This window comes from Micropterus salmoides, unplaced genomic scaffold (assembly GCF_014851395.1).
Source record: "Micropterus salmoides isolate LMB-PRFRI ecotype aquatic unplaced genomic scaffold, ASM1485139v1 Ms_hic_scaffold_9, whole genome shotgun sequence".
Taxonomy (NCBI): Eukaryota; Metazoa; Chordata; class Actinopteri; order Centrarchiformes; family Centrarchidae; genus Micropterus; species Micropterus salmoides.
This window is the reverse complement of record NW_024044681.1, coordinates 3311742-3333347: the sequence shown is the minus strand read 5'-3', so window position 1 is coordinate 3333347 and position 21606 is coordinate 3311742. Positions and strand designations below refer to the sequence as shown.

The 21606-nt window shown below is 45.8% G+C and overlaps 1 protein-coding gene across 2 annotated transcripts in view; it reads left to right on the top strand.

The window, feature by feature from the left end:
• phf21b (PHD finger protein 21B) overlaps positions 1–21606 on the top strand; it is a 96933-nt gene that overhangs the window by 57301 nt on the left and 18026 nt on the right. For both annotated transcript variants that reach the window (XM_038709535.1, XM_038709536.1), the window contains exon 4: positions 16216–16476. In XM_038709535.1, coding sequence (XP_038565463.1) covers positions 16216–16476 — 261 coding nt within the window. The remainder of the gene's footprint in view (positions 1–16215; positions 16477–21606) is intronic.

The window sequence follows — 21606 nt, the reverse complement described above, 5'->3', positions numbered from 1 at the left end:
GGGCTGAACTTCTCTGACTGTGTCGTTTCAGTAAAATAAAAAAGTATCAGTAGAAGCTCGATGCTTTTTAATATCTGTTGCCAATAATTCAACATTTAGATTGATTCCTCCACGTTTGTCAGCTGCTACGGAGGCTGAGGGGTGTCACATTATAAAATACCTACAAGTCAAATGTTGCTGACGCTTTTCAGGACAGACTGACGTCTTACGAGACGCGTGCGGTTTGCGAAATATGCCGTGTGGCTAGAAAGTAGCTCACCTGAAGCGGCGACGTGGTGTGATGAGGTTCAGCTCTAACAAGACCAGTGAACAAAATGCTGAGTGGTTATAAAACTGTAACTGGAGACGGAGAACAGGAAAGAAGAACTGGTTTAAGGCAAAGTCAAAGTATTTATAGGCAAATGCCGCCACTCGGCAGCCATCTTGGTAACGCCTCCAGTTACTTGGTGTCTATAACTGAAAGGGCCGGAACTGCACCTTCACTGGTCACCGGGACGTAAAACCTCAACGAGTTTGAGGATCTTGACCCAAAATAAGGTTTAACTTCTACTGCACATGTGCGAGGTTTCACCGACTTCATCTACGGCTCTGTCCAGAGCGCCGGGGACGTGACGCCAGGAGCTCGTCTCACCAGGGCGCTTGAACAAATGCTAAGCTAACTGACGTTATGGTCGCCATACACTGTACTTACCTGTCAGGCAGTTGGCCTTTTTTTGGCGGACATGTAGTTCATCTGATCAACTGGCTTTCTAGAGGGAGGGGCGGGACATGTGCGTACAACCGCCATCTTTGGCGTTACGGCCTTTCCCCATAGAGTTTTATCCAGGATTCGTTAAGTCTTTTCCCTTGAACCGTCTCTGGCGAGGTCCGGGGCCGGTTGTATTTTATATTTCGTCAGATTAAGTCTTCAGAGGTCAAAAATAAACTGCATAAATGAGAGAAAGTGAAAATGTCAGTTTCTTTTTGGTGATTAATAATTTGGTGTTTGCTTTAGAGGAACCAAAGAAATTAAATCAAGCTCTCTGTTCCGGATTAAATTACATCAGCCTCAGTGATGCACTACTACGCAAGTTTCAAATTAAAAGTCTACCAGGGAAGAGGAAGATTATACCATCAGTACTGAGTTTAATTGACAGCAGCGTTAAAGTAGAAGCAACTGGATTTTATTAGAGAATAAAAACTGAGTCTGAGTAGAGTGAGTATGAAATGGCTCAGTTATGGAAATGCTGGAAGTGTTTTTTATATCAACAGCAAATTAAAACAGTTATCAAATAACTTACTAAAACAGGAGAAATTAGAAATAAGGCCTGTTTGTTATATTAGCTTTTTACCCATAAAGGATAAAGAAAGTGGCTGAAATCTAATTTGACAACTTGTCAGCAAACAAAGAAAGTACATTTGAGAATCTGGAACTATGGACTGTTTGTAGTTAAACCTCTTTTAAATCTTTAATTACTTATCAGAGTATTCATCTACCCGCTAATCAATAAATCAATGGATGGTCTCAGCGTGGGTTGTGGACATTTCCTGCCGCTGATGCTGAGTCTCATTCCAATGAACTCTGTTTCCACATGAGGAAAATTAGACTTGGGGGCGTTTGATTTGCATTTAAATGGATTTGGTGTCCGCTGCCGGTGTGACGGGCGGAGACTGTGACCACCTGATCATTGATTGCTGTTTTGTTTTTATGAAAGGAAGTTAAGGATTCTCTGTGGGATCAAAGTTTGGCTGGATGCCTCCTTGTGTTTGTTGTTTGGCCGCCTAACGAACATTGTGATGTGATCAGCGAAGGAGCAGCAACACCTGAAAACACTGATCACCTGAGCTTTGATTATCGGTCTATAACTTCTGAATGTACATGAAGCAGTTGGCAACAGGTGACGGCCACAAACTGTTTATTATGTTAACCAATTTATTGATTTGTTTTGGCAATTACTAACGATGCTATAAATCTTAACGTGAAACAACTTGATGAGCGTAAATTTTAGTTAAATTGATAGAAACTGGCAAAAACATTGCGGCAGCTTATAACCAAAGATCAGCCCAAACCCTCTATGCTAACATGCTAAATGTTAATAACTTGAGAGACTAGTTTTAAAGTTCATAGGAAGCGAACGTATCAATACTTGAATTTAAATGTGTGGAAAACATATCTGTGATTAAAATAAACTTTTATCAAAGTGGGAAAAGTGCATTGATGTCCAAGTAACTTCGACTGTGAAGATTTGTAGCTGACAAAGAAGTTTGTAATTATTGGAGACTGAAAAGAAAAGGAGAAAGAAGAACATGTTTTTTTTCAGAAGCTTAATTGTGCTAATAAGTTATGTCTTTCCAGATTTTTAAATTTATTTTTGTCTGAGTTATAGCTGGAGTTGAAGCACCGCAATGAACTTTACGTTTTAGATAAAGTTGAAGCATTGAAAGTAGTTAAAGTGGAAGCAGTAGAAAATTGAGTTATTTGAAAAGTGAGGACTGCAAAGTTGATGATTGGTCAGAGCAGTTAACATTTCCTGCTGCACTTTAAACGTAAAACTGAAACTGTGATATGTTAAAAACGGAACAGTTAAACTTCCACTCCTTTCGATATCTTTGAAAGCGTAGTTCCTCATTTAAAGTCTGTAGCTTAAAGAATATTGACACAGAACTTTGTCTTGGGAGCTGCACGCCTTCAGGAAAGGATTTAAATCTTTTTTTCCCCACTTGCTGAAATCCAATATTTGACAAAAGGCTGATATCTTTCCGCCGTATTACTCAGACATCCATCAGCTGGAACCTAATCTGGGCTCAGGAGGGTTCAGGACATGAATCTGACTTCATCAAACCTGTCTCTCCGTGCTCGTCTCCGTCCCAGGAGGCATAAAACTCAATCCAAACGTCCCGCTGCAGAGTCACAATTAGATGATCCAGACAAACCTGCACTGCCTCACAATCAGATCCCACCCTGGGTGGATGGATGGGTGGATGGATGTGGGGGGGGCAGGTTGTTTTGTGTTGGCACATGTGATTGTTGGTTGGTGTCGGCCCTGTGGACACCTTCTCTGCTGGGTCAGAGCCATCGGTCCCGCCGCTGTTGGAACACAGTGTTCGTCTGTGCTGTGTTTGCTGGCTGAAACTCCACCTCCACATGCGGGGCGGCGGGGGCCTCGGTCCCTGACGCCCCTCTTTGCCAAACTGTGGGCGAGGGGCCAGACTCTGTCCTGTGTGCCTCTGTTGATAAGCTGTACCGCTGCCAGAGGAGGGGGGGGGTTCGCCTCTGCAGGAAATCAGTCACCAGAATTTACTCAGATACTGAACCCAAGACCAGTTCAGCGGTTCTGGTACTCAGATAGTTTCCTTTCTGTGAGACTCAGACTTCAGATTTTAGTTTGACTGGCCAACATCCATATTTATCTAACTTGTAGAAAATGTTCTCAACCTTAAGGAGTCTTCTTTCTTTCTTTCTTTTCCTCAACTTAAATCTGAAACCATGAAAATCCTCAAAACTGGAAATTAAAGTTGAGATTAAAGGTTCCTTCCAGACCTTGGAGGCCGTAAACAATCTCACCACATATCCGTCTAGAAGCTGCTGCATCAACCCTCCACAATCTTCCTCCGCAGATGGAGTTTGCACAGTGGTCATAGTATTGTAGATGTTTGAATATCCACGGATGGCGAGCCCATAAAAAGCCACAAGAACGGACATTGGAAATCTCTACAATTCCACAAGAACAAGCAACAAACTCCATCGGATCATGAAGACTGTGGGATATGATCAAGAGCTCCAGAACTGCTGCTAAATGGACCTTTACTGGTTTTCATCAGTTTGAAAGGATTTCATTGTCCTTTCACCTTCAATACTTGAATACACTTCACAGCTAATTATTTTTCTCTTTTACTGAGGAGTTTTTCTTCCATCACTGGGACGAAAAAGGATAAACGGCGGCCGTCCGTCTCCTCAGCACCTTTTAGGACTGAAGGGCCTCGTTGGTAAATGGAGTGTAAACAAAGAAAACGTCTGGCAGCTGCTCTGATGGAAATCTGAACAGCTACTAATGCGTTTTTCAGCAGCCCCGTTATCTCAAAGGCACACTATCAAAACACAGTACATAATGAGCGTGGATAATCCTGTCCGCTCGCTGCATCCGCAGTAAACAGCACAGGGCGGACGGATGACCTTAACAGTGGCCGTCAAGCGGCGGCAGCGTTCTCAATTAAATTCTGCTAGACGAGCCGAGAAAGAGCAGCGAGTTCTCAGATATTCTGATATCTGTTCAACTCAGGCTGAATGAGTTATAAAGCAGAACATTCACAGTCAACAAAGGAAAAAAGTTCTCTTTGTGTGAAGCTTGTTAAGGTTTCTCTTCATGCACTTAACCTCAAACCATTTAATCTCGTATATATTCCTATTAATTCCTATAAAGGTGCCACCCTGACTCTGCTAAAGTGTCTTCTGAAGTTGAAGCTGTGAAAGCAGTTGAAAGAAAATGAAGTGGGGGATGAAAAGACAGTTAGACTGCAGCCCGAATGGACCAAGATCTGATTTATTTAATAATAGTGTGAACAGACCAAGTCCCATGGAATCAGACGTGGTCCAAATCTGATCCAGGTTGGGTTTTTTTAAAAATGCGACCTCAGTCTGGACGGTCAGATCGGAGTTTGTGCGAGTCTGACGTCACTCTACAGCGACCGGCGTCACAGCTCCGCGCTGTGAATGAAAAAGCCGTAATTAAACGTGTCCCCGCCATCGTCTGCTCGCAAATTCATGTACATATGTTTACCTAGAAAAACAAAATCGCAGTTGAAACATTGCAGTAAAGCATGGCAGTAAATGTACTTGCTGTAAGTATTGTAGGTAAAAGTACTCAAAAGGTTCAGGCTCAAGAGTATTAAATTATTGATGGTATTTTAATGTGGCAGATCATCTTAGTTTAAACTTGTTTAGCCTCTCAGATAAACTGTGCGGTCGCACGTACGGCTGCAACGAACAATTATTGTCAGTCGATTCATCTGATGCTTATTTTCCCGATTGATTGATCAGTAGTAGATGTTTTGTCTTGTCCACAACCAAAAGATAATCAGACACAGAGGAGCAAAGAAACCAGGAGATAATCAGATTTAAGGAGCCAGAAGCAGAGAATTTGTCTAAAAATAATTACTTAAGACTTTTCAAAATAGCTGGCGATTAACTTAAAAGCTGACAGCTAATCGATTGATTGTTGCAGCTGTGACTGGAAAGAGGCTGTCTTTCAGTTTTAATGCTGCGTGAAAGATGTGAAGGAGTTAAATATTCTTCTGAAATGTTCAGCTTCCTCTGACTCCTGGAGATCAGCCACGTCGCATGGACCCTCTTCCTTTTCCTATCGGCTGACACGGTGCAGCTGTTACTGATCTCTGCCAGCTGCCGGCTCGCTGGTTCCAGCTGACTTGCCTATCTCGAGCACTTTAACGGGAGGGCTCCCAAAAAGTTTCAATTAACATAGTCCCTCAGCCAACGAACGGCAGCGAGGGGCGGGGAGGGTCTGCTATCTCTGAGCTCCAAACCCTGCTCCATCACAGCAATATGGAAGCTGATGAAGGACAAAACTACTGAGGAAGTACAAAGGAAACCGATAGATTCTGCTGGTTTAAACTCCGAGCAAGGTGAGCTGAACATCAGGTGCTTCACTTTTAGAGAAGTTAATCTCCTTAATATACTCAATACCTTCCCTGATGATAAGTCATCTCATCTTCCACCCTGACATTGTCTTCGTGGTAAACCATTTCTGTTTGGGATGGGCGAGTTATTTTGCTCTGACCAGTCTGTAGCGAGGGACGCTTCATTGGACATGCTCAGAAGCTGTTAACTTCACATTTGTTGATGTTGACTCAAGAGGGGGCAGCACACGATTTCTGCGCAAAATGCAAATGGTAAATCAGTGGAAGATCAGATTATTTTGTCACCCTATTCCTGCTACACACCTCTGTGAAGCTAGAAGCTCAAACCAACCATTTCTATCCACGCCAAACACCCGTCAAACACCAAGCATCTAAATATCAGAACAAATAATCGCTCTGTAATCACTGTACATGGCTGCACTAATAAGCATCCAGTTATGAGATCAGCTGTTCAGCTCAAATCACTCAAATCACCAACATTAAGTCTCGCTTTTTCACTCTCGCCAGATCGATTGATGGCGTTCTTACGCTACAGGCCTGTAAAGCGTCGAGGGCTTTTGGTGGCAGGAATGTTGATGAATACTCACTGTTTTTATCAAGATTTCAATGTTATGTTATTTGGAACTTGGTTGTATGGAAAGAAATGGTGTTTTAAAAATAACTCCCAATAAAAGTCAACATTTAAACCGTAAATATGGCTAAAATATGGTATATTTTATAAATGTTGTATGATAACTATTATATTTTAGTTTATTTTCATCATATTTACATACTTACAGTTGTATTCCAGGTGTATCAGAAGATATCCAGGTGCGTTTTAATCTTCCTTATGATGGTTTTGATGCTGCATTAAAATATAGCTTTATTTACCAGGGGAGGATGAAAATATCAGATTTTTTTAAATATGTTAATGTTTAATGGATTTATATTCCTCAGCTTGTGACCTTTCAAAGGAGAGCAGAATTATGCATCTAGGCCTGATGGTTGAGGAGATATTACTGATTCATTTTGGGTTTGTTATTTTAGGCATTTTTCCTGGAAAAGGGTGCCCGTCCGCAACTAATCAGAGATCTAAAAACATTTAGCAACCACATGGCAAAACCCCAAAACCACGCTAAACACCCTAGAAACCTCAGTAGCGGTTCCCTGAACACTTAAATAAAGAACTACCTGTTAATGCTTTACCAATAATCCCTAACTCGCCCTAACAGACACTAATAATGCCCTTTCTATGACCTTACATCATATGGCTTGGAAAATGAAAACAGTCATGTACGTTTTAGAGTAAATGTCGGCTTTTCTAGATTGTTTTGCACGACTTCGTTGTTAATAAACTTCCACTCTGGGCAAATATGCCCGAGCTCAAGACCGGAGAGATTAGAAAGATGCGTCTTTGAAGCTCGAGCTTCACCGTCGGTGGTTATTTGCTCCACTTTGATGTGCACCAGCTCCGAGTCGCGGACAATATGCCGAAGTGAATCATCGGCTCTCAAAGGCGAGTTAATGCGTGTGGCTGCAGAAAATTGGGCGTGCATCAGAAGGCCCATTCCCCGTCTTCGTGGTGTCCAGCCGTCATTAGAGCGGCTGTGAGAGGATGAAAGGTGAGCAGCGAGTGGACGCTGATGAAAGCCGCTGCAGCCTGCGTCTAATTTAACTCCTCCAGATAGATGGAGAAGATGGCTCGTTAAGACGCTCTCGCTTACAGCGTTATTAAAACGTCCTATCAGGAGGAGCTGCCCGCTGAGGGTCAGTGTGTCAGAGTCTTCCTGTGTGATCCACCACTGGAGACGCTCTCTAATGAAAGCCGTTTGCCGTCTTGTAGCTTCATGCTGAGTGATTTGGACACTCTGACATGATCTCCAGATATATATATTATAGCTCCGTGGCGCTCTCAAGGGTCGTGTTGATGCGGGACAATATATAAAATCGCTCCTCGGGAATTGAGTCTTTTATTTGTCAGGCAGGAAGAAGCACCTTTCAACCCATTACTCTGCTCGGCGCCGGACAAGACAAATGTGTTGAGGAATCGGAGGCACTCTTTTTGTCTCGGCGGTGTTTTCTTTGGCACCCTGCGTACATTAGAGGCCCCTCTGTGTCTGCAAATCCATACCTGAGGGGCAGTAATGGTGCGATACGTGTAATCAACTCCTCCCTGAGAGGCACTTGTGTGATGCTGCAGGTGACGGGGGCGACGCCGCTTGGCAGCCGGCCCGAATGTCGTCAAAAAGAGAAGCAGAGCAGTTCTGGTAAATGCTTAGATTTGTCAAAGCACTTTGGTTCCACAAAGACCTCCAGTGAAATGGCTGCTGTGTCTGAGAGTCCGTCAGCTCCTCCTCCACCACACTTTCTGACTTCTGCAGGTAAAGATGGATGCCTTGTTGTTTGGTAGAGACGGATGTCATTACATGCAAGTCACTGATCCTAAATATGTTTTTCTACAAGATAAAACCCAGAAGGTCATTAATAACACTGCTTTAAAGTCATTTCCAGAATCCTCAAGACTGTTTTAGACATTAGATTTTTAAAATTTCCACCAGCTGGATGATGAAAATGAGCTAAATAAAGTTTTTTTTTTGACATAAATACATAAACATCTCTGATAATGTTGTTATTTGTGAGCAATAGATGTACTAACTTGCAGGTTTTCAGGGATTTATCTTTTAGAAAAACTGGTGCTTTGCTCTGCATGACTGGGGCTACAAATGTAGCCTAGCTTAGCATAAAAACTGCTTTTCTCTGGTGACGACCTGCCAGCTGGGTTAACAGAATAGAGCTCAAACCTGCAACTCAGTAATGGGCTGTAATATATGAAGCTCTTTTCTGGGTAAAGGGTTTTTCAAGTGGTAAAAAACGACTCATATTTTTCTAATTACCATGAAAAGCGAGTTTGCTGCTTTAAATTATGTTTTCAATTAAGGTGCAAATTCATTAGTGGCTTTTTTACGTGGAGTTAAACCTAATGGTTAAATTAATGAATTCATTGTGAAAGGACTTAAAGGTTTTAATGGGGTTTCTGCATGATAAAGGGGCTTTTAGGAGCCAAAGTAAACCAAAAGAAAAAGATTTACAGAATAGCATTAACCTGTTTAAAGCCGCCTAAAATAGGTAGAATAAATAGGCCTGTATGCATATTTCTGATTCACAAGCTACGGAATATGAAGCCGTTGTAAGTAAACCTATTTCTGTTACTATTCCAGAGTAAATGAAAGTGTGAAATCTAAATTTCAAAGGCAGTATCACCACTGTAACCAAGATCCTGCAGATAACGTCTTCCCCGACACCTCGACTACACCTAAAATAAACTAAAATACAACATTTCTGACAGTTTATAAAGATAAACTCCATGTTTACTATTAACATGTTGACTATTGATGGTTTGTCGTCTGCATAGAAACTTTTTAAGATATAAATCATGCTACTGTCGGTTGTATTATCTTTCTTATTTAAGCAGATCCTTATCAGTTGGTAAATGTGTTGTATTTCAGTGGTGAGGAGGCGGAGCTTGTGTTCAGTCAGGCTGCATTTTGTTGACTTATTTAAACAAGTTTAATATTTGACGACCTTGTTTTCAGCTTTGCTGCGTGCTGAGGTTCACCTTCTCTGGATGTTCTGTTTCTGCTTCCTTGCCTGCCGCTCGTGGTAACGTCCACATTAACATGTTTCTTGGTGTTTTCTGAGGAAGGAGCTGCTTCACGTTTTGCCCGTGAAATGAAAAAGCTTTCATGAAGACTTGGAGTAGTGTTGGTCAGCAGCAGCAGCAGAGTCTATTTCTAATATAATTCCAGGTGGCTTTAAAAAGGTCTTGCGTCTCTCTGATACCTGCTGTTATCACGTTCTGCACCCCCCCTCCCTCTTTCATTCACTTTCTCCTCGGCTCTCTCCAGGAGGGACGAGGCTCTGCTCTCCAGACTGGAGAGGTTTTAAATGAGTGACCTTTTGAGACAATCAGAGGTGCCGGCTCGAACAAATGCTGAATGGCGAGCGGTGGCCCCTGGGTCCTGATGCAGGCGGCTGCTCGGGCTGCCTGCGGATTACATTGATCCCCTGAAACAATGGAGGCCCCACCATGCTCACTGTTGAGGGGGAATTAATAAATAACAACATGTGAGTGAATGCAGGAGGTTTAATACTGTACGCTTTGTTACAGAAAGACTTTCCTCGCTGGAACCTTGGCAGGGAATCTGGGTTATTTAACTTCTCACACAGTCAGCATGTTTACAGAAATCTAAATCTGAGCCACACTTATATAACCGCTAGCTGGGTCACGTCCAGGAAGAAGTGTAAAGATCCGTCATGACGTTCAGCTGAGGCGTCTGCGGTGAAGCACTTTGATATGATATAAATAATCCAACAGAAAGAAACGACCGTGGAGAGACTTGAGTAGTTATTAGGACCTGATATCGATATTTAAAAGCCAACATCTTTGATCTGATGATAAATATCAGCCAGCAGCTGCTTTGTAAACAAACACAGAGCTCCATTGTTGTCTTAAAAACTAGTTTATTGTGACTCAGCCGCCGGTGCACCGCCCTGCTGCCCCAAATCCTCACTAGAGCACCACATGTGGATTAATCCGCCGCCGAAAATAGTCCCCAACAAAACCTCGGTGAGCAGCTGTTTCAGGAAACGTCTGAGCCGGGAGAATTAGCTGCGTAACCTCACGTTAGCCTGAGAAGTTTTAGTAGTGGAGAAGCTGGCGACTGAAAGCCTCCTTTGAGTAGCAGATTAAAGCCGGTTTTAACACAACCTCCCAGTCCACCTTAAAGCTGCAGTCTGGGTTTTAAGGAGGACGACCTGATTAGTAATGCAGCATCTGAATGACTGTGTTTTCTTCCCCTCACCCCCTCACAGCACTCCGGGTGGATAATAGAGAGCTCTTATGGGGGGGGGGGGGGCGTTTCCACTCAGGGGAAGAATAAAAGTAAAAAGTACCGTCAGCTCGTTTTGTGTTCATCCCTCAGAGTCTCTCTTTTTGGAAACTTTTTGTGTGAAACACACTCATGTATACACGCTCTACTCTTCTTTGGCATTTGATGTTGTTTATCAAACCTGCCTTCCTCTTGCGCTGATGTATTTACAAGGTAATTACTGCAGCGAGCAAGGACACTCGGGTCTGAACATGCTTTCCAACTGTAAGCCACGTCGCCGGCACACAAATCCTTTATTTTATTAGTTTTTTTTTTTTTTCAGCACAAACTGCTTCTGCCAGAGAAAAAGAAAACCCTCTCCCCTCCCCACACCCACAGACCCGCTGTAGTCCACACAGAAAAGCTTAAAAAAACGGCGGCGGCGGGATGAGAAGGGGCAGTGGGATGGAATATAAAATATTTAGAGAGCCTCTTCTTTTCAGTAGTGCGAGGGTGAAGCGAGATGTACTTATCTCTGCTTTGGAAGATGTATTTTTCTTCTGCAGGCTGAAGAGGAGGGTGGGGGAGGGGTCTGCTGATGAGGCCAGTCCGGTGGGTAGGACTGTAGGACGGCAGCAGTGCGTCTGGCACCGCGTGGACGCTGAACTGCTGCCAGGCCGACTCTCTGTAACATAAAGACACGTAGAGCTCTGTCTGCAGCTCAAGCTGACAGCCGCCGCGTTTAAATCCTGATCAGTCCTGAAACACTCAAAAGGTAAATCTGTCCTACTTCTTACATTCGCATATTTACAAAGTACTTACTGATGATACGTGGAAGGGTTGTTTGTGGTGTTTTAATCTCATCTGGGGATGATGTGGCAAAAATAGAAATGAACTAACTTCTCCAGCTGAAAATTAATCGTTGTAATAAAAACGTTAGCAGTAGTATTACAGTACTACTAGCAGTACTTCAAGTAAAACAAGCAGCATCAGTAGTATAACTGAAAGTAGTAGTAACAGTAGTTGTAAAGTAGATTTTAGCAGTAACAGTTGTACTTGTATTAGTTGTGGTGGTGGTACAGTACTAACACTTGTAAGAATAGAAGTAGTAGTAACAGGAAAACATTAGCAGTAGTGTAACAGTAATACTGATTGCAACAGAAGTACTAATACTACAATAATTATATTATAATAGACTTTATCTGTGACAAAGTACCAACAGACAAACTTGAAATAACTAGCAGTTGCCACAGTACTCAAAGTAGCATTAGTAGTATAACTCACAGTAGTAACAGTAGAAGTTGAAGTAGATGTTAGCAGCAGTAATAGTTGTACTTGTGGTGGTGGTACAGTAGTAGTACACTTAGAATAGCTGTAGTAGGATTATTCCTGAATTACTTACAGTGTTAGTAGTAGTAAGAGTATTTGTATGTGTTGCAGTTTGTGATCACTGATCTGTATTTATTTATTGCATCAGAAACATGACATCACATCCTTTTTCAGGAGTACTGGGAAATGTAGTTGAACCGAAGCGTACTGAGACAGTACTTCGAGCAGTAGTTACCGCTGTACTAGTACGTGTAGTGGTGGTGGAAGTACAGGTAATAACTGCAGTACTGGTGCTGTTAGTAGTAGAGTACTACTGGCACGACACAAAACACTTGGAAAAATGGCAGCAGCAGTAGCAAGTACTTTTACTGCAGATGAGGTCAGAGGTCAGTAGTATCAGTACTATCAGTAGTAGTACTGATGGTAGTACAGTAAGTTTTAGGAGAAAGCTGTTTGACTGTTCTGTCAGTGTGAGAACAGCAATGAAGTGTGTTCTGTGTACAAATAGTGTAAACACCTGAGTCAACCTGTCTGTCTGACGCTGGTTCCTGTCTGTCTCTCTATCGCTGGTTCCTGTCTGTCTCTCTATCGCTGGTTCCTGTCTGTCTCTCTGACGCTGGTTCCTGTCTCTGTCTCTCTGACGCTGGTTCCTGTCTCTGTCTCTCTAACGCTGGTTCCTGTCTGTCTCTCTAACACTGGTTCCTGTCTGTCTGTCTCTCTGACGCTGGTTCCTGTCTGTCTCTCTGACGCTGGTTCCTGTCTCTGTCTCTCTAACGCTGGTTCCTGTCTCTGTCTCTCTAACGCTGGTTCCTGTCTGTCTCTCTAACGCTGGTTCCTGTCTGTCTCTCTAACACTGGTTCCTGTCTGTCTGTCTCTCTAACACTGGTTCCTGTCTGTCTGTCTCTCTGGCGCTGGTTCCTGTCTCTGTCTCTCTAACGCTGGTTCCTGTCTGTCTGTCTAACGCTGGTTCCTGTCTAACGCTGGTTCCTGTCTGTCTACCGCTGGTTCCTGTCTCTGTCTGTCTCTCTACCGCTGGTTCCTGTCTGTCTCTCTACCGCTGGTTCCTGTCTGTCTCTCTAACGCTGGTTCCAGTCTGTCTGTCTGGCGCTGGTTCCTGTCTGTCTGTCTGTCTCTCTGGCGCTGGTTCCTGTCTGTCTGTCTGTCTCTCTGGCGCTGGTTCCTTTCTCTGTCCCTAACACTGGTTCCTGTCTGTCTGGCGCTGGTTCCTGTCTCTGTCTCTGTCTGACGCTGTTCCTGTCTGTCTACCGCTGGTTCCTGTGTCTGTCTGTCTCTCTACCGCTGGTTCCTGTCTGTCTCTCTAACGCTGGTTCCTGTCTGTCTGTCTGGCGCTGGTTCCTGTCTGTCTGTCTCTCTGACGCTGGTTCCTGTTTGTCTGTCTCTCTGGCGCTGGTTCCTTTCTCTGTCCCTAACACTGGTTCCTGTCTGTCTGGCGCTGGTTCCTGTCTCTGTCTGTCTGTCTGACGCTGGTTCCTGTCTTTCTGGCGCTGGTTCCTGTCTGTCTGTCTGATGCTGGTTCCTGTCTGTCTGTCTGGCGCTGGTTCCTGTCTGTCTGTCTGACGCTGGTTCCTGTCTGTCTGTCTGGCGCTGGTTCCTGTCTGTCTCTCTAACGCTGGTTCCTGTCTGTCTGTCTGGCGCTGGTTCCTGTCTGTCTGTCTCTCTGGCGCTGGTTCCTGTCTCTGTCTCTCTAATGCTGGTTCCTGTCTGTCTGTCTGGTGCTGGTTCCTGTCTGTCTGTCTGGTGCTGGTTCCTGTCTGTCTGTCTAACGCTGGTTCCTGTCTGTCTGTCTAACGCTGGTTCCTGTCTCTGTCTGTCTCTCTAACGCTGGTTCCTGTCTGTCTGTCTGGTGCTGGTTCCTGTTTGTCTGTCTCTCTGACGCTGGTTCCTGTTTGTCTGTCTCTCTGACGCTGGTTCCTGTTTGTCTGTCTCTCTGACGCTGGTTCCTGTCTGTCTGACGCTGGTTCCTTTCTCTGTCCCTAACACTGGTTCCTGTCTGTCTGGCGCTGGTTCCTGTCTCTGTCTGTCTTTCTGGCGCTGGTTCCTGTCTGTCTGTCTGGCGCTGGTTCCTGTCTGTCTGGCTGGCGCTGGTTCCTGTCTGTCTGGCTGGCGCTGGTTCCTGTCTGTCTGGCTGGCGCTGGTTCCTGTCTCTGTCTGTCTCTCTGGCGCTGGTTCCTTTCTCTGTCTCTCTGGCGCTGGTTCCTGTCTGTCTGACGCTGGTTCCTTTCTCTGTCCCTAACACTGGTTCCTGTCTGTCTGGCGCTGGTTCCTGTCTCTGTCTGTCTGTCTTTCTGGCGCTGGTTCCTGTCTGTCTGTCTGGCGCTGGTTCCTGTCTCTGTCTGTCTCTCTGGCGCTGGTTCCTGTCTGTCTGTCTGTCTGGCGCTGGTTCCTGTCTGTCTGTCTGTCTGGCGCTGGTTCCTGTCTCTGTCTCTCTAACGCTGGTTCCTGTCTGTCTGTCTGACGCTGGTTCCTGTCTGTCTGTCTGTCTGGCGCTGGTTCCTGTCTCTGTCTCTCTAACGCTGGTTCCTGTCTGTCTGTCTGGCGCTGGTTCCTGTCTGTCTGTCTCTCTGGCGCTGGTTCCTGTCTCTGTCTCTCTAATGCTGGTTCCTGTCTGTCTGTCTCTCTGATGCTGGTTCCTGTCTCTGTCTCTCTGACGCTGGTTCCTGTCTCTGTCTCTCTAACACTGGTTCCTGTCTCTGTCTCTAACGTTGGTTCCTGTCTCTAACACTGGTTCCTGTCTCTGACGCTGGTTCCTGTCTCTGACGCTGGTTCCTGTCTGTCTGTCTGTCTGACGCTGGTTCCTGTCTCTCTGACGCTGGTTCCTGTCTCTCTGACGCTGGTTCCTGTCTCTCTAACGCTGGTTCCTGTGTCTGTCTCTCTAACGCTGGTTCCTGTCTCTCTAACGCTGGTTCCTGTCTCTGTCTCTAACGCTGGTTCCTGTCTGTCTGTCTGTCTGATGCTGGTTCCTGTCTCTGTCTCTAACGCTGGTTCCTGTCTCTCTGACGCTGGTTCCTGTCTCTCTGACGCTGGTTCCTGTCTCTGTCTCTCTGACGCTGGTTCCTGTCTCTGTCTCTCTAACGCTGGTTCCTGTCTCTCTAACGCTGGTTCCTGTCTCTCTAACGCTGGTTCCTGTCTCTCTAACGCTGGTTCCTGTCTGTCTGTCTGTCTGATGCTGGTTCCTGTCTGTCTGTCTGTCTGTCTGTCTGATGCTGGTTCCTGTCTCTGTCTCTCTAACGCTGGTTCCTGTCTCTCTGATGCTGGTTCCTGTCTCTCTAACGCTGGTTCCTGTCTCTCTAACGCTGGTTCCTGTCTGTCTGTCTGTCTGATGCTGGTTCCTGTCTCTGTCTCTCTAACGCTGGTTCCTGTCTCTCTGATGCTGGTTCCTGTCTCTCTGACGCTGGTTCCTGTCTCTCTAACGCTGGTTCCTGTCTCTCTGACGCTGGTTCCTGTCTCTCTGACGCTGGTTCCTGTCTCTCTAACGCTGGTTCCTGTCTCTGTCTCTGACGCTGGTTACTGTCTGTCTGATGCTGGTTCCTGTCTCTGTCTCTAACGCTGGTTCCTGTCTCTGTCTCTCTGACGCTGGTTCCTGTCTCTGTCTCTCTGACGCTGGTTCCTGTCTCTCTGACGCTGGTTCCTGTCTGTCTAACGCTGGTTCCTGTCTGTCTGACGCTGGTTCCTGTCTCTCTGACGCTGGTTCCTGTCTCTGTCTCTGACGCTGGTTACTGTCTGTCTGATGCTGGTTCCTGTCTCTGTCTCTAACGCTGGTTCCTGTCTGTCTGTCTGATGCTGGTTCCTGTCTCTGTCTCTAACGCTGGTTCCTGTCTGTCTGTCTGATGCTGGTTCCTGTCTCTGTCTCTAACGCTGGTTCCTGTCTCTGTCTCTGACGCTGGTTCCTGTCTCTGTCTCTGACGCTGGTTCCTGTCTCTCTGACGCTGGTTCCTGTCTCTCTGACGCTGGTTCCTGTCTCTCTAACGCTGGTTCCTGTCTCTGTCTCTAACGCTGGTTCCTGTCTGTCTGTCTGATGCTGGTTCCTGTCTCTGTCTCTAACGCTGGTTCCTGTCTCTGTCTCTAACGCTGGTTCCTGTCTCTGTCTCTGACGCTGGTTACTGTCTGTCTGATGCTGGTTCGTGTCTGTCTGTCTGTCTGTCTGATGCTGGTTCCTGTCTCTGTCTCTAACACTGGTTCCTGTCTGTCTGTCTGATGCTGGTTCCTGTCTCTGTCTCTAACACTGGTTCCTGTCTGTCTGTCTGATGCTGGTTCCTGTCTCTGTCTCTAACGCTGGTTCCTGTCTGTCTGTCTGATGCTGGTTCCTGTCTCTGTCTCTAACGCTGGTTCCTGTCTCTGTCTCTAACGCTGGTTCCTGTCTCTGTCTCTCTGTGTCTCCCTGCAGAAGCTGGCAGTCAGAAGTTGTCCTGTAGGGACGACTAAGGCTCTGTCTCTCATCAAGCCTCCCAGCCAGGGCATCGCCATCTCCGTGGTGCCGGCCAAGGCTCCCGTTTCCATGGTGACCGCACACATTAACGGACAGAAGGCGGCGAGCTCGGAGCTGCTGCAGACGTCCCCCATCAGCCTCCAGACGGGCGGCAGGGTGGCGGCCCCCGGAGTCCACCCGTTCAGCAGCAGGAGAGCCGGAGAGCTGCCTCCCTCTCAGGTAAAACCCCGCTGACGTCACCTGCACGTGGGGCGGGGCCTACCAACCCCTGTGCAGGTGAGACCGCCGTGTGTTGGCGCAGAAGCAGAATCTGCTTCTGTGTAGGTTCTTGGTGATTAACATGTTTCCATCTTCAGGATGAACCTGTAACGTGGCGCGCTCTCATCATCTACATACTCCGCTCTGATTGGCCAGTTCTTTTCTTCTGTTCTGTACCAGCAGTTAATTTCCTGAGCGACGTGTTTCTGCCTGTGGTTTCTACAGGGCATCTAGCGACCCCACCAATCAGATCATTTCTTCACATCTCTGTAAATTAAAACAAAGTTGACAATAAGTCATTTTCACACACCTGACGGTAAGAAAGATCTCATGTTCATTTAATATTCCATAACTCTGACCTACTAAATCTACGACGGTCAACAACGGCAACAAACGACTCTTTAAATATAGAATAAAAAGTAATAAAGTGCGTCTTTCATAGAACATAAAGCCTCAAAGCAGAAGAATTCAAAATAAATGGACTGACATTAAGGTATGAAATGAAACTAAAGTTCATCCCTCAGTAAGCAGCAGTACATCCTTTCATTGCATTTGTTGCACTCTTTTCGACATATAAAGACATGTTGTGTTGTGAGAAAGCTAAATCTGGTTTTCCTGAGTGTCTGTTAGGATTCAGGCCACAGCGCCTCGTCTGCTCCTCACTCTGTATTCAGCACCATCGCCTCCATCAGCACACAGCCGGGGATCAGAGCTTCACGCTCAACACTGGCAGCCTCCGCACTATTACTGTAATTGCGTGGCCCCATACAGAGAGGAGGGCCCGGTCCGGGGGCCCTCGGGCTCCTGCTTTATCATTCCTCCGTCCGTCCAGCAGATCTGACTCTCCGTCCATCAGCGCGTCTTATTTAAGATGGAACATGTCTGTTATGATGAGACCTTTCAAACAGATGGGATTTCAGGGAAGACAGAAAGAGAGCTCTCTTTTGTATTTGGTGCCGAGAGCGTGACTAACGAGGCCCCGACCTAAAATAGACCAAAAAATCTTAGGTGGAGATGTCATCAGTCTCAGTGTGCAGCTTCTTAATTCCACAGCGAAGACGTCAATATTGCTCGTGCAGAAAAGATTCTTATAACGATTCAGCTAACGGTTACTTTCTGTATTTACTGAGAACGTTTTCTGTTCGTTGTTAGTGTGAGAATCGTGAAAAGGGCCCATCACAGTATCTCACCAGTGCAAACCCCACAGATATTCATCTTAATGATAAAAAACTGAGAGTCTGATTGATGATTTTGTTTAATTATGAACTTAATGATTCGTCAAAACGTAATATACACACAGTGTGCAGTAAAATGTGTAAGAGAGGCTGAAGACCAGGAGACAGTTTGTTGTATGTAAATGGTTAATGAGGTTCGTGGAGTTCAGGAGTTTTGGATCCAGAGGTCTCTGATTGGCTGGTTCCTGGTGGGTGGGGCATCGCTGTCCTGTGGTTGGGATGCAGAGCAGGTTCGAGGCGCCGACACAAACGCAGACGTTTGCTGCGATAACGCTGCTGTGTTTCATCAATGTGTCCCCCCCCCCGTCCTCTGTCTTCATCCGGACTGAGTCCGTCTCGTCCTCCAGCCTCCCGTCGGGCCGTCGGCGGTGGAGGTGAGCAGGTCAGGCAGCAGGATTGTCTCCCGGCTCTTTATGGCTGTATTGTTCAGACGGAGTGGGCGCTCCTCACCCAGCTGCCTGCCCGTGTGCACCAGGCAATAAAGAGGGGAGGGGTTAAAAAAAAACCCTCGCAGGCCTCCACGCTTTTCGAGAGTCATAAAGGCTCAGCCAATCACAGGGCGCCCTGGCATGTGTGTGTGAACGGGGGTGCAGGTCCCTCAGACCACCTGGCCACTAATTTGGAGATCAATAATGAGGCGTAATGGGACTGCTGCTCTGCACGAGTGCTCACATTATAGCTGCATTGTCTCAGCTCTTCACACGAGGTCGGTGTGAGCTGCGATCTGGTTTTACAGCTTTAACAGAACCAGACTTCTCCTCTGCGTCTTTTTCTTTATCTCAGCCAAAGAGCTGAGCCGGCGAGTCTGGTTCGACTGAACTCCCCCTAAAAATGGGATAAATTGTAATGGAAGTTTGTCCGTAAGTGAAGCATGAAGTATTTGTTTTTGGCCTAAAGAATATTAAACCATATTCACACCGTCAGAGATCTGATGATGGAGGTTACGTTCTAACATAAACCAAAAGAAAATGATGAAACAGAAGGTTTAATGATGTTTAATGTCTTCTTAAGACTCCTTTAGATTCATGTAATTGTGCATTTATATAACATCTTTAATGTTAAAGTGACCTTGTATGGTTTACAAAAGGGATATTTTAATCTTTAAGCAAACAAAAAGTTAATTTCAGTGTGAAACAAAGGCGTCATTTAAACCAAATGAAATGTCTCTCTCTCTCACAGCGGTTTATCTAAACACAGTGAGACAGGAGGACATGTGAAGACAAAGACACGCTACGAGGAGACGGATCTGTTTGAAAGTCTGCTGCTTTAACGCTGAGCCTGCCTCCCTTTCATGCTCTCCGTCTCGCCGCCTTCCAAAGACGTATTCCTCCTCTTTAAACAGCAGCCAAGGTCACCGCTGCCGTCCGCCTCCGAGCCTCGTCGATGCCGCAGGAAGCTAGATGGGCCCCTTCAAGGGCCCGCGATCCCACTCAGAGCTGCGAATGACGAACACGTTCAGAGCGTCACGTGGAAGAACGCACCGCCGCCACGTTACGCATTACTGTAACTGAGAGGAAGAGGCAGCCGAGTACACGCTGAGTACACGCTGTACACACACTGAGTACACGCTGTACACACACTGAGTACACGCTGAGTACACGCTGTACACACACCGAGTACACGCTGTACACACACCGAGTACACGCTGTACACGCTGTACACACACCGAGTACACGCTGTACACACACCGAGTACACGCTGAGTACACGCTGTACACACACTGGGTACACGCTGTACACACACTGGGTACACGCTGTACACACACCGGGTACACGCTGTACACACACCGAGTACACGCTGTACACACACCGAGTACACGCTGTACACACACCGAGTACACGCTGTACACACCGAGTACACGCTGTACACACACCGAGTACACGCTGTACACACACCGAGTACACGCTGTACACACTTCTGTTGACTCAGCTCTGCACAGTTGGAACCTTTAAAGCTGTATTTTGTTCTAGTTCTGCTTCTAGAGGATTTATATTTGGGGAACATTTTCCTCCACTAGACAAAACAAAACCAGGAGGTCCATCTAATGTTCTTCTATTAAGTTCAGGAATTTGTGAAACATTTTTACTTAAGACGGTTCCAGGTGTCCTTGGAAAGGTTCTAAAGGTGTTTGAGGAGGTTCTGCGGGTCCTTCTGGGTGTGTCAGGCCATGAATGGTTCTCCAGTACTGAGCAGGTTCTATTGATTATGGAGGATCGTGGAGAAGGTTCCACTTTTCCTTGTGGAGGCCAGAAGGGTCCTTAATAAAGTTTCAGGAGTCATTGAGAAAGTTCCAGACCTCATGGAGGACGTTCTAGGGGTCCATGAATGGTCCTCGAGGAGGTTCTGGAGGTCCTGAGCGTTTGACGAGTGTTTGAACAAGTTCCATAGATGGAGAACGTTCTAGCGGTCTTGTAAGGATGTTCCAGGGGTCTGGAGATTGTTCCAGGCGTAATGGAAGAGAAAATCAAGGGCAAAGTTATAGTGATTGTGAAATTTATTTTAGCACACCTGGAAAAATTCCACTGGTCCTTGAGGAGGTTTCATCATAGAGTTGGGGGTTATGATAGCAGAAGAGAAGGTGGTCAAGTAGTCTGTTAGAAGGGTCTGCATGTTTCAGGAGTCCTTGAGCGAGTTCCAGTGGTCATGGAAGAGGTCCATGATGTCCTTAGGAGGATCTAAGGTACCTGGAGAAAGTTCCAGTGGTTCCTAAATGAGGTTTGGAGTCCTTTAGCGAGTCCTTGAGGGTTTTCCCAGGCGATATAGAGGAGGAACCTTTAGTGGTCCTTGAGGAGGTTCCTGGGGTCATGGAAGCGGTTCCTTGAGGAGGTGTCATTTGTAAACAACTTTAGGAAGCCATGAAAGAGATCCCAGGGTCCTGGAGAACATTCCAGGTGTTGTGGGTTGCCAGACGCAGCAGACTTGATATTAAATCTGTCTCCTGGACGGAACGAGCAGCTTTCAGTTCGTCAGTTTGACTTTAATGATCCAGCTTTTGTTTCCTGATAGCTTCTTCTGCATCATCTTTATTTATCTGTTTTTTATAGGATTAGCTGTTAAGATCTCCCTCTTTGTGTTAAATAATAGAAACACCAAAGTATGGTTTATATTTTGTGGGACCTTGTGCCTTTAGTACTGTTGCAGGAAATTATTGAAATGAAGGCCACGTCTTTTATTTCTGAGGTTTTATTTTGATGTCAGCACCTTTACACAACATCTTCACACCTGTCAGTTTTCAGCTGCCTTCATATTTTCTCAGCTGTAAATGGGTTTCAATAATTACTAAATAGAAACACGTCCTGTTCTGGACTCCACCAGTTTATGAATGCAGATTATTTGCTCCGTCTTGTAAAAGTTCTGCGGCCTTGAAGCTCATAATTAAACACGGCGGTTGTAATGCGCCTAATGAAAGAAGTGAGAGGATATGAAGCGGCGCGTTCACCTCGTTATCGAGCAGAGTTCATCTCTCACAGCTCAGAGCAGGAGTGAAATGAAAAGCTGCTTCACGGTGAGGATGGAGAGGGAGCCGAGGGAGCGGACGAGGCCTCGGGCGCCGCCCTCTGCTGGCCGCCGCGGGAACAACGTGTCACATTTTCTAACTCATGGGAGTGAAGTGACGTCTGCAGATCTGCTCTCAGTCCTCTGTAATCCAGCGTGTGCCTTTATTTAAATATAAAACACCGGAGGAGGAGGAGGAAGCAGAATGATCTGGCTTTTAAAAAATCTTCAGTCTGTCACCTGAATCCTCTTTAAAGGTTAGCTGCACCGTCCCAGCAGATGTTCTACATGTTCTTGTGCAGAGTTTTATTCACGGTTCATAATCTAAATATTTTCACACACTTGCCGTCTTAAAAAACTT